This window comes from Hippocampus guttulatus, chromosome 12 (assembly GCF_054856545.1).
Source record: "Hippocampus guttulatus isolate MCC_2025c chromosome 12, RoL_Hgut_1.0, whole genome shotgun sequence".
In the NCBI taxonomy this organism is placed as follows: Eukaryota; Metazoa; Chordata; class Actinopteri; order Syngnathiformes; family Syngnathidae; genus Hippocampus; species Hippocampus guttulatus.
The window spans coordinates 6,943,925-6,958,080 of NC_141272.1; the positions used below are offsets into that span (position 1 = coordinate 6,943,925).

The 14,156-nt window shown below is 41.6% G+C and overlaps 2 protein-coding genes across 2 annotated transcripts in view; both read left to right on the forward strand.

The window, feature by feature from the left end:
• Positions 1-601: 601 nt before the first annotated feature.
• Positions 602-9,806, forward strand: stard10 (StAR related lipid transfer domain containing 10). Its single transcript, XM_086126289.1, has 7 exons — positions 602-769; positions 1,124-1,286; positions 5,721-5,868; positions 5,982-6,085; positions 7,194-7,311; positions 7,492-7,544; positions 8,487-9,806. The coding sequence occupies exons 2-7, from the start codon at positions 1,128-1,130 to the stop codon at positions 8,691-8,693; spliced, it is 789 nt and encodes a 262-aa protein (XP_085982415.1). The 5' UTR covers positions 602-769; positions 1,124-1,127; the 3' UTR covers positions 8,694-9,806.
• Positions 9,807-11,633: 1,827 nt separating this feature from the next.
• arap1 (ArfGAP with RhoGAP domain, ankyrin repeat and PH domain 1) overlaps positions 11,634-14,156 on the forward strand; it is a 36,447-nt gene continuing 33,924 nt past the window's right edge. Inside the window, exon 1 of the mRNA XM_086125163.1 lies at positions 11,634-11,750. The gene's annotated coding sequence lies outside the window, so the exon portion shown is untranslated. The remainder of the gene's footprint in view (positions 11,751-14,156) is intronic.

Sequence of the window (14,156 nt, forward strand, 5' to 3'; positions counted from 1 at the left end):
TTCCCACGTTGCCCGCACACATGTCAGGCGAGTGTATCTTTACTGTACTACACGATCAGCGCCTGCGTGTGGCACCAAAAATCCAATCTCTCTCTCTCTCGCTCTCTGTATGTGTGTGTGTGTGTGTGTGTGTATTCCTTACATTTCATATGTATTATGTCTGTGCACTTGATGCAATTTACTGACCTATAATACAAATATAAATAATAATATTATTATTATTTTGGGTTGATGTGCCTGTTTTGTTGTGTGCTTGTCAGTGTGACCTGCTGCAAACCAAGTCGCCCTTCAGGGGAACAATTCAATCAAGTGAAGTGATTGCAAATGTCTAGATCCTTGTATACAAAACAAGTGATGCTATTTTTTTTAACCTTCAATCTTGGGAGTATGCCCAGTCTTTTGAGAAACGTATTTCTCTTAACTCATTCAGTCAAAATTTGAGATGCCTCGCCATGTTGTTGACAGAAAACGCCCGCGTTCTACGTCATTGGTGAGCGAGTCAATTAATGGAATCAAGGGGTGGGGAGACTCAGGGGGAGCTGCGCGCTTTACGAGGTGCTTTAAATGCATCACTCGGAGGCGTTCCCATTGAAGCCTTCGCTGCGTCGCCTGTCTGACGTCGATCAAGCCAAGCCACTGTCACCCTCCCACTCCTTTCGTTGACACCGCATCCTCCCGACGAGCACCGACTGGAGGGATGGAGAACTGCTCCAAACTAGCACAGGACCATTGAAGAGCAGCGGAAGTGAAAAAGAAAGCCACAGAGTAGGTGAGTGTCAAGCGGAAACGTAACCATATGGGGGTTTTTCAGAGCGGCTGCTTCTAAAGACAGATACAGATACTCGAGCTAAACTTATCCAGCAACGGCTTCGATTGAACCGTTTGAGTGGTTTTTGTCGACGCAGAGCTCTGTCACCTGTCCCCGGCGGCTTCGTCGTCGTCCACACCTCTATTTGACTAGTTCATTGTACCTCCCTCAATGAGCATGCGCACACATCACCAGACCGCGCTGCAGGTTTCTCGCTAAATTGAATTAAGCTGTTAACTTGTTCAAACACAAGAGGAGGGAGACTCCCCAGCAACAGTCTATCTTACTCGAAGACCCGCTTTTTTCCCGGGATAGAGACATGTCTGGACCGAGTGTCACCATCCCGGACGACCGGGCGTTCGCCAGTTTCAAGTCGGAGTGTCTGAGTGAGGAAGGTTGGAGTGTGACCTACAACAAAGGGGGAATCGCCGTGTGGAGCCAGCCGCTGGAAGAGGGCAAACCTGTCCACAAATTTAAGGCGAGTACCTCAGACATACAAGAATAACGTGTACAATATGCAATTATACTGCCAAGCATCGTGTGACACACGACTACAAACGTACAGACGCCCCAACGCTGTTGGCAGAATATATTATTTTGCTCAGTGATGTTATGTAATTTACTACACTTTTAGCTCACGGTTCAATGAACATGCCCGGCTACACTCCCTGGCTTCACTCATTTATTTATGAATGACTCCCAACTATGTGCTTGTGATACATTTACCTATTCGACCGTGAACCGAAGTGAGCAGAGGAACAGATGGGTTTTTTTTTACTCTCCCAATCCCAAGAGCCACATCAACTCTCAAGGCCGTAGCAGGATACTGTACCAGTATTCATATCTCATCACACAATGTATCAAAAGGGTTTGTGAACGAATCCAGCACGTGAACACATTTCGCAAGCAGCTCATGACTGTTCATTTTCTACGGCGACAAGTTCAAAGTTCGGTTTACAAAATTTTAAATAGATTAGTTCAGATCATAGTTCATAATTGACTTTTTTTTTTTCAAAGTTCATCGTTCCAAAAATGAAGTCGTTTGCAGTTCGTTTTGGTTTTGGTTTTTCTCTGCGGGGTGTTTCTGTGAGCTGTCACCCTCTGGCGTACTGGCATTTATTTCCTCATTGTTTCCACCCATTTCATCCACGATACTATCCAGGTGGAATAAAGATGTACATTAAAGTGCTCTATTCAACGTGCAGGCTAATTGGGCCACTGCTGTATGCTGCGATAGTAGCCTAATGGCGCATCATGTTCATCTAAATTCTGAAAACATTTTATGGTTTCAGTTTGATTCAAATTAAGCTCTGGATGCCATTTCTTGTGGTTCTATCCGGGTCAGGGTTGTGTGAGCGAGCCAACGGTTGTTTACTTTGTTAAATAAGGTTTGTGTGCACGCAGTGGTGTACGTCCGTGTGCTTTAGGGTGTTATCTTTGTGTACAAGGGCAGCAACAGCAGGCTTTTCCCAGCCCCCTCCCAGGGTTTGCAATGCAAGCGGCAATCAGGATTGCAGAGCATTTTCATGAGCCAGCATGATTCCACCAGGTACATCCTGCTGCTACTCTTGGGCAGGTGTATGTTTACAGCAGCATTATCTTTGTGTGTGCACAGAGCAAGGTGCTATTTATTCATTTTTTAAAAATATATATTTTTTTCATACAGGACAGACCTGGCAAACAAAGAGAAGCAAAAAGTGCAAACACCCACACATAGGCAGTGCTTCTATCATGTGCTGGCGTGTTAATGTAAATGTGAGTGTAAGGGCAGCTTGAATGTTTCATGGTCACTTTATCGGCTGTTTGCTTTTGCTCTCTGAACTCTCACACCACCCTGTTAGCACAGTCACTGAATGTTTACCTTACATTCATTTAATGCATCGTCATCACACGCCATCATCATGACCATCAATTTTAGAACACAACACCCAATACACATAAGCCTGTTTCATCACAGAAATACTGCAAAATGGGTGCCTTGGCACCATAACAGAAGATAATCATCTGCCGTTTGTGTTTTTTCCACACAAAACCCAGCAAAGCAGAATAAAACGGCATCCCACAATTAGATGATACTGTAGCTTCCAATGAGGGATCAGAGTCAAAGTTTGCTGGGGCTCTTGGACTACCTGCATAGATAGAAAATTGGCCAGTTGCCTCTGCGCCCCCACCCGCATCCCCATTTTGTGACGATACCATTGATACACAACAGCAACACAGCATAAAGGCAGAAAGTTAATTTCTTCTGTAACGCCAGGAGGAGAATGAATGATTGTCCCGTCTTAGTTCTGTCCGTCTGAGGGCAGGTTCCAGCTCCCCGCGACCCTCACTGGAATAAGCAGTATAGAAAATAGATAGTTGGGTGAGCGATAAGCAGTATAGAAAATAGATAGTTGGGTGAGCGAGTGACAAACCTAAAAACACATTGAACATTGGGTAACCATCTTCGGTTCATCTCTCTTGAAGTCACCATCTCCTTGTTTCGTCTTCTGAGCTAACTGAATTAAAATGTAAACAAATTAAGCTCATGTGTACTTGCTGCACTGTTTTTTCCCCCTCCACTCTGACTCGGATGTCTCTTTCAGCTCATTTTAACGTTCTCCAAAGTATACTTTGGTATACCAAAATACTGACATCCATTCTTTTCTCCGAGTCGCTGTAGCTTGGTGAACCTGCACTCTTGCCACTCCTGTATTCAACTAATTAAATCGATTCATACAAAAGTCGCGCTTTGTTACAAAATAACTTCATGGACTGCAAATGATCACTCGAGATATCACCATTGTATGCCACGATTTCGGTGTTCGAATGCCATCCCAATTGTGATATTAAATTTGTCAGTCCATTGACTTGATTAAATCACTGGTTGCGCTGAATGACTCGCTGTAATGGATTGAATAAGATGATGTAGTGCCAACCCTTTCTTGACATCATCATTGTAAGGCATCTGCAAGAGGGCTGGCCAAGACAAATTTCCTCAGAACTATATCAATTCACTGGTGAATATATTCAGAATTTCAGTCTGTCTTTCGGGATCAGATTTCATTTTAGTTGTGTTTTTGCTTTGGCCTTTCAAATATCTCTCCAAAATAATAGTGAAAGCATTCTGATGCCATGTATTAGGAAGGGCAATACAGTGGTGCCTTGGAACGGATTAGGGCATTTATATGGAAAATGCGTCTCTACTTACAAAATTTTCTAGTTAAAAATAATTCTTCCAGGACCAATTAGTTTCGTAAGTAGAGGTACCACTGTAGTTCTAAACTTCCGTGTCATGTCTGCTCCTGGGACCTAATTCCGCTCCTCATGTGACACAAAACTATAAGCAGCCATATTCTGTATTTTAAAGTGAACTGACATTTTATGATTGGATTTTCTCCCCAATTATTCTTTATTTCTATCTTATTTTGTCTTATTGACTTTAAGCCTTTCTGTGTCCAAAGATTTCAGTGTTTGGGACACACCACGGTGAGTTATATGCTTGGTTCACCCATGGTGGTGGTGGTGTGGTTGGGGGGGGGGGGGGTATCATCCTGCAAACTCCCCAGATGCAGAGAACTGGAGGTGGAGGGGGATGCTTGTCATCATGTGAGAAGTTTTGCCCTGTCTGCCCGGGTTGGGGTGGTCTCTGTGACTGCATCATCTGTGATCCCAGACTGTGGCACATGGAGATGGGTGGGGGTGAATTTCTGTATGTTTATGAGGAGTGTTTTCTCCCCTCACTATTGATTGTTTTTTTTTTTGTACAACACCTTTTGTGAGGCAATTTTAATGTCTGAAAAGTGCTGTATCAATAACGTCTGATTTGACTTGAATTTCAGCACCAACTGTTAAATCATATCCAGCCATTCCGAGTTGGGACTCGCAAAACATTATCAGAGCAAATCCTCATCATCCCGCCACCGTTTAGGAAATAAAAATGTTGGCACACTGCAATTTTTTTTAAAACTAGATTCTGGAGGTGTTAGAAAAGTCACAAATATAGCAACAAAGCCCCTAATTTGGCAACACTGAAGACACATGGTGTTGCTCTCACTCACTTGTACTACCCACCCAGGTCTACCCGATCGTATCGCTTTTAAGTGCCTGCAGTGCTTTGATTTGTGCAAAGTGGGATGCACACCGTATTTCAGTGGCTGATTAAGAATGTCAATTTTATTTCTGCCGTGACTGTAAAAGAGAGCTCATTTTTCTTCCATTGATCCTCTAGGGAGAAAAAGAGCCGAGTGTTCTTCAAACCCCCCTGGCCTGACTTGTAATAAAGTGACACGGGAACAAAAATCCCCTTTAATCATTTTCTTTCTCGTTCATTCCGTCTCACTAGCATTTCAATTACCTCCTGTTTAACCGTTAGTACTGCTTTCACGCTCCATATGCATCCTTGTCTGAAGTGGATCCATGCTTTTGTTTTGCTTTATTATTAACACTAAGTCCCTCCGGAATCGTTACTGTTGTAACAGCCCCAGTCTGCACTCAACTTGTTTGTAGTTACTACGTCTGTTCTAAATCCGACGGGTGTAAGTCCCAGTGGTTTTTAGGCATAGCCACATCTAACAGGTTGAGAATACACAAGTATGGGTATAACGGTAAGCCAGTATATAACGGTAAGTACGGTATAATGTAATATAACTGCGCAAAGGGAAATGTTCTACTGTACTTATTTACCTAAAAGTGACTGTCTGAAGCAACCTACCATAAATTCTGGTTTTATGCCAGGCTATGTTAACCATTTCGGTAATGTCCACTTTAGTACTTGCTTCAGTATGTGACCACCGAGCACGCACAACACACGAATGACCTGATTGCAGTGGCGCATTTTCCAAAATAGATTGCATGATATTCAATATTGCATGTCAATGAGTCAGTGTGTTTCTTTTGCCTGACATCGTCTTTCTCTCTCTTTCTGATATAGTGTCGGATGGTCAGTAAGGACGTGTCCGCTGAGACTATGTATGATGTGCTCCATGACCTTGAATACAGAAAAAAATGGGACACAAATGTCATCGAGACCTTCGATATCGGAAAACTTACAGTCAATGCAGATGTTGGTTACTATTCATGTATGTTCCACAGACAATTTATACAAACGTGCGCTATAATGCATGCAAAGTCACGTCAATTTTGACTGTATTTTTATTTTTTTTTGCATGCTCTTCTCTGACTTTGACAATAGGGAAATGTCCAAATCCACTCCGTAACAGAGATGTCGTCACGCTTCGCTCCTGGTTGCCAATGGGGAAAGACTACATCATCATCAACTACTCCGTTAAACATGCAGTAAGTTCCTGCACATATGTGGTCAGTTTTGTTCCCGCAACCCTTGTGTTCAAACATACACCGAGATGCCAATGTGGCAAAGTGAAACAAATGGATGCACATTGGATGAGACGGATCAAGGTGGTCTAGTTCAACAAGGTTCAAGGCATAATACTGTATGGAAGCAAAAGCTAAAATATTTGAGACTATTTTTTAATGTTTTACGGAGTATCTCCAGCGGGTCAAGACTGTTTTACGCTTTTAGGTTTTTTTTTTTTTTTTTTTTTCCTTCACTTGAAAAATGCCTGCAGACAAATTGGTCAACACACGTTTTATTTTGTTTGAACAGTCAAAAGCAAAAAGCTCCAACCTTTTACTCTTACTTTGGTTTCTGCTTGTGTCCAAGACTATTATTTGCCGACATTGCCATTCAATCTTAGTCCCTAATGAAATGTTTACAGAAGGATAAGACCTCTCATGTGACTATTAGTTGTTGACTTCCTCCTCGCCTTCCGCATTCCTGCATGGAAAAACCCAAAGGACAGAGTGTGTGTGTTAGATGTTCCCTTAATGTTTCAGATTTACTGTTCATCTATTCAGTCTTCTGATTTGGGGAAATTTCTGATCCCCGCCCCCACCCCTCCAAAAAATATCTATCTATCTATCTATCGATTATGGTTGCATCTCCAGATATTCATTAATGCCACTGGCGAGGTCTGACTCACCAGCAAGTAGGAAACGCCACAAATGGGACACCGATGGTAAACCATCCACGTTGGTCAGCGGTTTTAGATGCATCCGTGCTTTCATATGACCAAGATGAACATCTTCATCTATGCAGAAGCTTGACAATAACACGTTTGCTTGAGTCAGGCGCAACATTTGTTCATTGAATTATCGGTTGTGGTTATCAGATACAAATGAATGTAAAAGTTCATTTCTGATAATTATCTTGTGCCTAATGTACTTTGCTGTTCATGGCCCTGTAAATGCAGGTAGCAGTATAAACCGAAAGAACGCTGAACATTCTTTCCTATATTCCAGAACACTCGACAGAGAACTCTCGGCAGTGTAGACATCTTTGAAAACATTTGAATGAGAAATCGCCGTGTTTGTGTTCTTCCTACAGAAATATCCTCCGAAAAAGGGCATGGTTAGAGCCGTGTCCATACAGACTGGCTATGTGGTCCAGAGCCAGGGACCCAACCACTGTGTCCTCACATACATGGCACAGTTAGATCCACGAGGTAACTATTATTTCACACTTTGGACAAAAGGCAGACTCTCCAGTCACTCACATAAAGCACATAAAGACCGACGACCATTCACACTCACACAGACAATTGAGCGGACCCCCACGCCGTCAGGCGAATGAACCATTACATCATCAGTGACCTGCATTGCTCACTCTGTCTTTTTCTTTCCAGGTTCATTACCCAAGTGGGTTGTCAAAAAGTTTTCCCACTTCCTTGCACCCGGCGTAAGTCATCGACAGTTCAACACAAATGCTGGAAAAATGTGTTTTATGGACTAGGACTGTCAGACAGGTGTAGAAGGAGATCATCTCCTCTAAGGCCACCCCCCACCCCCTTTTTTTTAAAGCCTGTTCACTGAGAAAATAGTGCAACAGTGATGCTGTGTAAACTACTTGGCGACAGAATGGCATGCATACGTGGCAGGTGGATTGCATCAACAAAGGGTGCAGGGTCAGCTCATTCTATATGCTGATGCTGTTGCGTATCTTCTGTGTAAGACAACTACTGGCTGTAGCGCTTTTGATATTCAAGTGCACTTGTATACATGCAATGCACGCTAATGCCGAGGTCATTTTATGGCATTATCCTCTGCATCTACCAAACAAAATCATATCAACATACCCGTTGATCTTGTAGTTGTCCTACCACACTGTAAGCCCACAAAACTTGACCATTACTACCAGCAAATAACATAACTGTTCGGATTGATTAGGTATGTTTAATATATGGTTTTATAAAGAAACAAAATGAACTAGTGACTAAACAATTTCCTAGTTTTAATATTACATGTCAATATTATAGTTATTATTTGTATTTGTTTTAATTCAAGATACTTTCTAAATATCCTCTCCTGAACACGTTCATCCACAGCTGCTCCAGAATCGAGTCAACATAAACAGTGCATGTCAAGAGAAGTAGCTCTTTTGTGTGTACTGTATATCACGCTGATAACTTAGACACAAACAAGCCTTCTTTATCATTATTTCTGCAGTGTTAGTGTTTGTATGAGTCATTAAACAAATAATGAATTCATGACATGTTTTTGAGTGGACTTGATTAGTTTGTGCTCATGCTCTAAAGTACTACACTTTGTGATTGTGGGCAATTGAAAAGCCCATCATCAAATTAATTGGTCTTAACTTTGATTTGTTTTTTTGTCTTTGTAGGCAATGAAGTCAATCCACAAAGCTTGTTTGAAGTATTCCGATTGGAAGCAGAGACATAACCCTGGATTCAAGCCTTGGCTCTACCCGGAACAGACTACACTACCCAGCATCCCTCTGTCTGAGCTCAGCATTCAGCATGCCGATAGCTTGGAAAATATTGACGAAAGCTCCCTGGCTGAGACCCACGACAGAGATGACAGCTACTAATTCATGCAGATGCTAGTTAGACCTGGGCCATGTATTCATCCACGCACGTACACACACCAGTGCAGGGATACTTGCATGCCAGATGCACCATGACACGTACATGTAGTTTCATTCATACACCAACACACTCCAGACTCGTATATCTATTCATGCTCACAACACGTGTGACGGCATTCAGATGCAAATGCTCATTTTCCAAATTCAGTTCCATATTTTCCTACATCATGCATGCATGCATTTTGGCATATAACTGCACATCCACTTGCAATGGATTGCGTGTATTTTTTTACGACTTGGCAATATTGGTCCAAATGTCTGTAAATGCAAATCGCATCTTAATGTTTTCAAATTAGATTGGTATGGAAAAGCATCTATCCACTCAAATTTACAGCATATTTATATAGTAGCCTCTCTTTCATTGAAACTGAAATGAAAACAGTATATTTCAAATAGCAGTTTGCAAAAATATAATTCATACTTAGTACAATCTGCTTCCAATGTTGTCGTTCTGCGATTCGATTTAGTCGTTTTGTAAGCACATAAATATGCAGGTGTACATGAGGCAGCTGAAGCTCACGACGAAACTCAAAGAACATCATTCCTATAATTGTGAAGACGCACTTCGATGCATTGTCCCAAATCTTAATCTAAACCTAGCCAAAATTTCCAATTGATAAACTAGAAAAGCGGTGAGTAGTCTCTTGAACCGATGTGAAAGCAATGTGCAAGTGCCTTATCCCTGCAATCTTTCAAATGGCCAGTAGAGGGAGACCCCAAGTTCCAAAAGTGTCAATTTGAGATCCCAAAATGTCAACTTGAAGGTTCAAAATGATATTCGACAAAACACTGAGTGAGTAGCATTGTCTCTCCGGTGAATTGCCATCAGCTGTGTTCATGCTCAACCACACTCAATTTGTGAAGACAGCCCACAATGTCCTAACACGGTAGAAATGGCCTCACTATGGCGATTGGAAATCAAAGTCCTCACAAAGATAGAAAAGCATGTACTGATGCAGCTGTAACACATTTTCTTTCTCTTGCTGCTCAAAAGCTGTATGAATGTATCTTTACAAATTTAATACAGAATCCTACAGAGGTTTTCAAACTTCATAAGATTTGAGTCATTTTTTTGTGTACGTTTGTGTCTGCACACATGTGCGTGCATCGTTGCATGTATTTTATATGCCTCCTTAGGCCCACTGACTGTATGCTGATGGTGATGCGGACAGAATGGTTGGCTTGTTCAGTCACCCATCCATTATTCAGACCGTTTATCGTAATATGCTACTTAATGGGCTTTTACGCTCTTTCAGAGAAACTTGCATGTCCTTTCTATGGCTGTATTGGTTTTTCTCCCACACTTCAAAACATACCTACTTAATTGGAGACTCAAAATTCCATATGTGTAAATATGAGTTTTAAAATGTTGTTTTGAGTATATAGGTTCTACAATAGGCTGGTATCCAATTCAGAGTGACCCCCATATTTCATCCAGATTCAGATGGAATGGAAATGTTTTGATCAAAGACCTTGTGCTTTTCAATTGGAAGCTTTTTTACATTGTGGATTTTTAAAAAAAAACATCCTTTAAAAGTGTCCAGCACAGATAACAAATCACTGAGTTTGATTGCATGAGTTTGCATGTGTAGCTGTGCACAGTGGCGTAAATTCTAAATTAGGTGTCCCCCATCTGTTGGCAAGGTAACCCAGCTGTGATCGACTTTGGTGGAGAGATGGCACGTTCATGTTGCTGAGAAAGTGGTTTCTTATGTTAAAAAAGCCTGTGGCTTACTTAATTTTTTTTCACATCAATCTTTCCCTTTTTTTCACATCGCCTGCATACGCACCGCCAAAAAAAGTATGTGTGTACATCTCGACTGAAGTGTGCTCTGTGTGCCTGCAGCTGACACTCTGCACTGTGTGTGTAATCATCCATCCCCGGTCTAATGAGACCCCCCATTCGGGCAAACAACACGTGCAAACGTGTTTCAGAAGAAAGGGTGTGTGTGTGTGTGTGATACTGCCACCCCTGCAGTATTCCGGCCCACCAGGGCTGATGACTGTGTCTGTGAGTAAGCCGCTCTGCACAGTGGGTCAGGCTAGGTAAAAGTCCAGACACTTTCAAGCAACTACACTGCAAGAAATACTATCAGATGGAGGCCTATTGGTGCAGAAACACCCTCACTACCCACGGGTGCAACACTCATGCTATTATGTCAAAGCCAACAAGTAAGAGATGCATTGACCTGTTGGATGCACAGATTAGCGTTGATTTCTGGTGAGTGGTATACTATATACCTAACTGCTTTGTACAGTTGTGAAGGCAGTGGAAGGCATTTGTGTTTGAAAATGTGTCCGTGCGTCACATACATACGCTATCGTGTATGAAGTGCTGCCTTAATTCATGAAAAATTTTCATGAATCCATGTGTCACATACTGTACATACGCCATCGTGTATGAAGTGCTGCCTTCATGAAAATTTTTCATGAATGAAGGCAGCACTTCATACACGATACCGTATGTATGTGACACATGGACATTTTCATTGAAAATGCTTTTATTGTCCGAATCGTTGCTCTATGCTGGATATGCAATAGTTGTTCTAGATTTCTGTAATCGCCTCTTCGAAATGTTTTGTCTTTTATGTAAAGCATTTGTAGCGTCAACAGGGAAAACAAGCGAAGTCGTATCTCAAGTTTGAGTGGGTCGTTGTCCAGGGTTTCCCACCAGGCACGTGATCCCCTTTTGACAATCTGAGCTGCACTATACCACCTATAATACGCAAAGTACTTTGGCGGAAATTCATTTCTCGAGTCGTTCAAAAATAAAAGAAATGCAACATTATAGGTACGTTAGGGTTTATTTTGAAATAGTGTACCGGAACTCAAAGTCTACCTTAATTCTATTTGACCAGCGTGTGGTTGCGCACTGTTGCTGTTTTTTTATTCGTGAGAAAATGTTAACCGCTCGTTGACGTCGCTATTTTTGAGGATGTTTGGCTGATTTGACGTCAAGCCTGGGGTACAAGTTACTTCACTCGGACGGTGACTAAAAAGGTAAGACGTTGAACGAATAACTTTTCTTCCACCCACACATGAAAACCAACTTTACCACGGCGGCTGCTAGTAAAGTAACAGACATTGACGGTGAACGATAATAAAGCGCGGTGATTCACAGAGCAAAGTGATCGTCAGTGTTCGTGTGATGGTGGAAATACCGTCGTCAAATATCAATGACAGGAACACTGGAGCGGTCAGTTTGAACGGAGAGGTTGGTATAATACTCGCTTTTGTGGGTTGCTTGTGAACCGCTGAATGTTTTGTCAAGTGGCGAGCAAAGTGGACTTGTAACGAGCATCACGTTGATCTCCAGTGGAATTCAATCGGGTTAAGCCCCTTGCAACATAATTCAGCAACACAAATTTTCCTTCAAAGTCGCCGATTTCGTCATTTGCTGTGCTACAGCACTGATTTGTGCTTTAATTATGTCGATCGCGTAAAAATGAGGTGGTGACCTCTGATCAAGTGCAACTTGTTTGAAGAGTGTGTGACAGCTAGAGTTTCTGCGTATTTATTCCAAACTCACTCAGTAGTCAAAAGCTAAAAAAAGACATACATTTCGTAAAACTCTTGTTTTACAGTTGGGGGTATTGATAGTTATTTAAGGGGGTCATCGTTAGTATAAATAAGGAATTAATCGGCTAATTTATTTTTTTAAATTACCTTAATTCTAATTGGTGTCAGTGAAAACTGCATATTTGTGAAGGCATTTAGGTGCCAAGAATGGTCTGGTGTAAGAATGTTTCATTAAAAACAAAAAGAAAAACAAAAGACATTGAAAGAAAACTACAAACCAACCACTTGATTGTTTTTTGAAAGTCCATATCTTTATTCCAGGCCATTTTTTGGTTCCCCAACATGACTACGCAGTGGTTGAGCATACAGGCAAAAGAGCCATTTGAGCATGTGTGTTTTTCCCTTTTCGTCTCCTCACTTTTTTCGCCCTTTAATTCCCTCTCCTGCTTTGAGCCACGCGTACACTCACTGGATTCCTCAGGATTGAGTGAAACATTGAGAGCGGGGCTTTGTTACAGGAATCGAGGGGCAGGTCAAGCCGAATGAAAAACTATGCAGGTTAAATTCAGAACGCTTGAAAAAATGTGGTACACGAAAGGATGTGACTTATTGGTGTCAATATTTTCAAGAAAATACAGTGGGCATGATATGTGGCTCTTGAGAAAAGGACTGGAAACCTTTTTTCTTCTTGAATGTCATCCTAATGCGATGCACTAGTTGCAGACGACCAGTCAAAAGATGGGCACACTTTGTACTGCAGTTGAATGAGAAACTGTCCAAACTCTTGGCTGGCCATGTCCCTATGGAAATGTGCACACATTACTAAGTGATAGCATAATTTTAGTTTGGATCAATGTAAAATGTTGAAGAGTGAGAAGCATGTGCCTTTTCTCGCACACACAGTGGTGCCTTCACTAGAATAGAGGACATTGTTGGATGCATTTCTTGACCAGCAGCACTGAGTCATCATTGGGAAGTCTTTGAAAGTGGGCTAAAAGCAAGCAGCAAGGCCAGTGGTGAGGGGATTAGTCATTTTCAGTTAAAGTTGTCTTTTGTATTTTATCTGGCCTGTTCTGACATTTGAAACACTTTGATAGGAATCAGTTGGGATGACTAACCAACCAGCTGTTGAGCTTCCTGCATAGAGCATCTCAAATAGCGCAATGAGCAAATGTCTTTTTCCTTTTACATTGCGTTTGTATAATAATGTACAGTATATTATTTCTTTTTTATTATCTCAGTATTCTATTTTTTCTATTATTAGCCGAGTATGTATTTCACATACTGTATATAATGAGATAGAAGCAACCCTAAAATGTAGATGTGTGGACAGTATGGTATAGGCATTGTCGACTGGTGTACCATTGTGTAGCTAGATGGGCTTTTTTCAGCCACTTCTTTTAATTTTGTACAAGCAAGAACGGCAAGAGAGGAAATATCCAAGGCATCGTGATAAACTTATGTGCTTTTAAGTTTTGGTGTTGTATGCCAGTTTATTTACATAGGTTTTGTGCCTCATGGGTTGCAGATTGGTATGATGCTGAATGCAGAATACTAGATCAGAACAGTCATTGATCTCATTAACTGATGATCTGCTCTCCTTCGCACATCAGTGACCCGCCATCCTGAGCATTAGTCTAATATGAAAACAACGAAGGCCACAATAGCTGCTGTATTATACCACCGCACCACTCAATTGTAGAATTCTGGAGCGGAGAGCCAATTAGGATTACTATCCAATTGGTGATAAAGAGTTCTGAGCCTTCCGTGGCCAAGCCAAGACTGTTTGTAAACAATAGAGTTTAACCGGAGGTAAATTTTCTTTAAAAAATGACTTATTAACCAAATTATTTGTAAACCTGTCGTTCACCAAGGTTCCACCATATC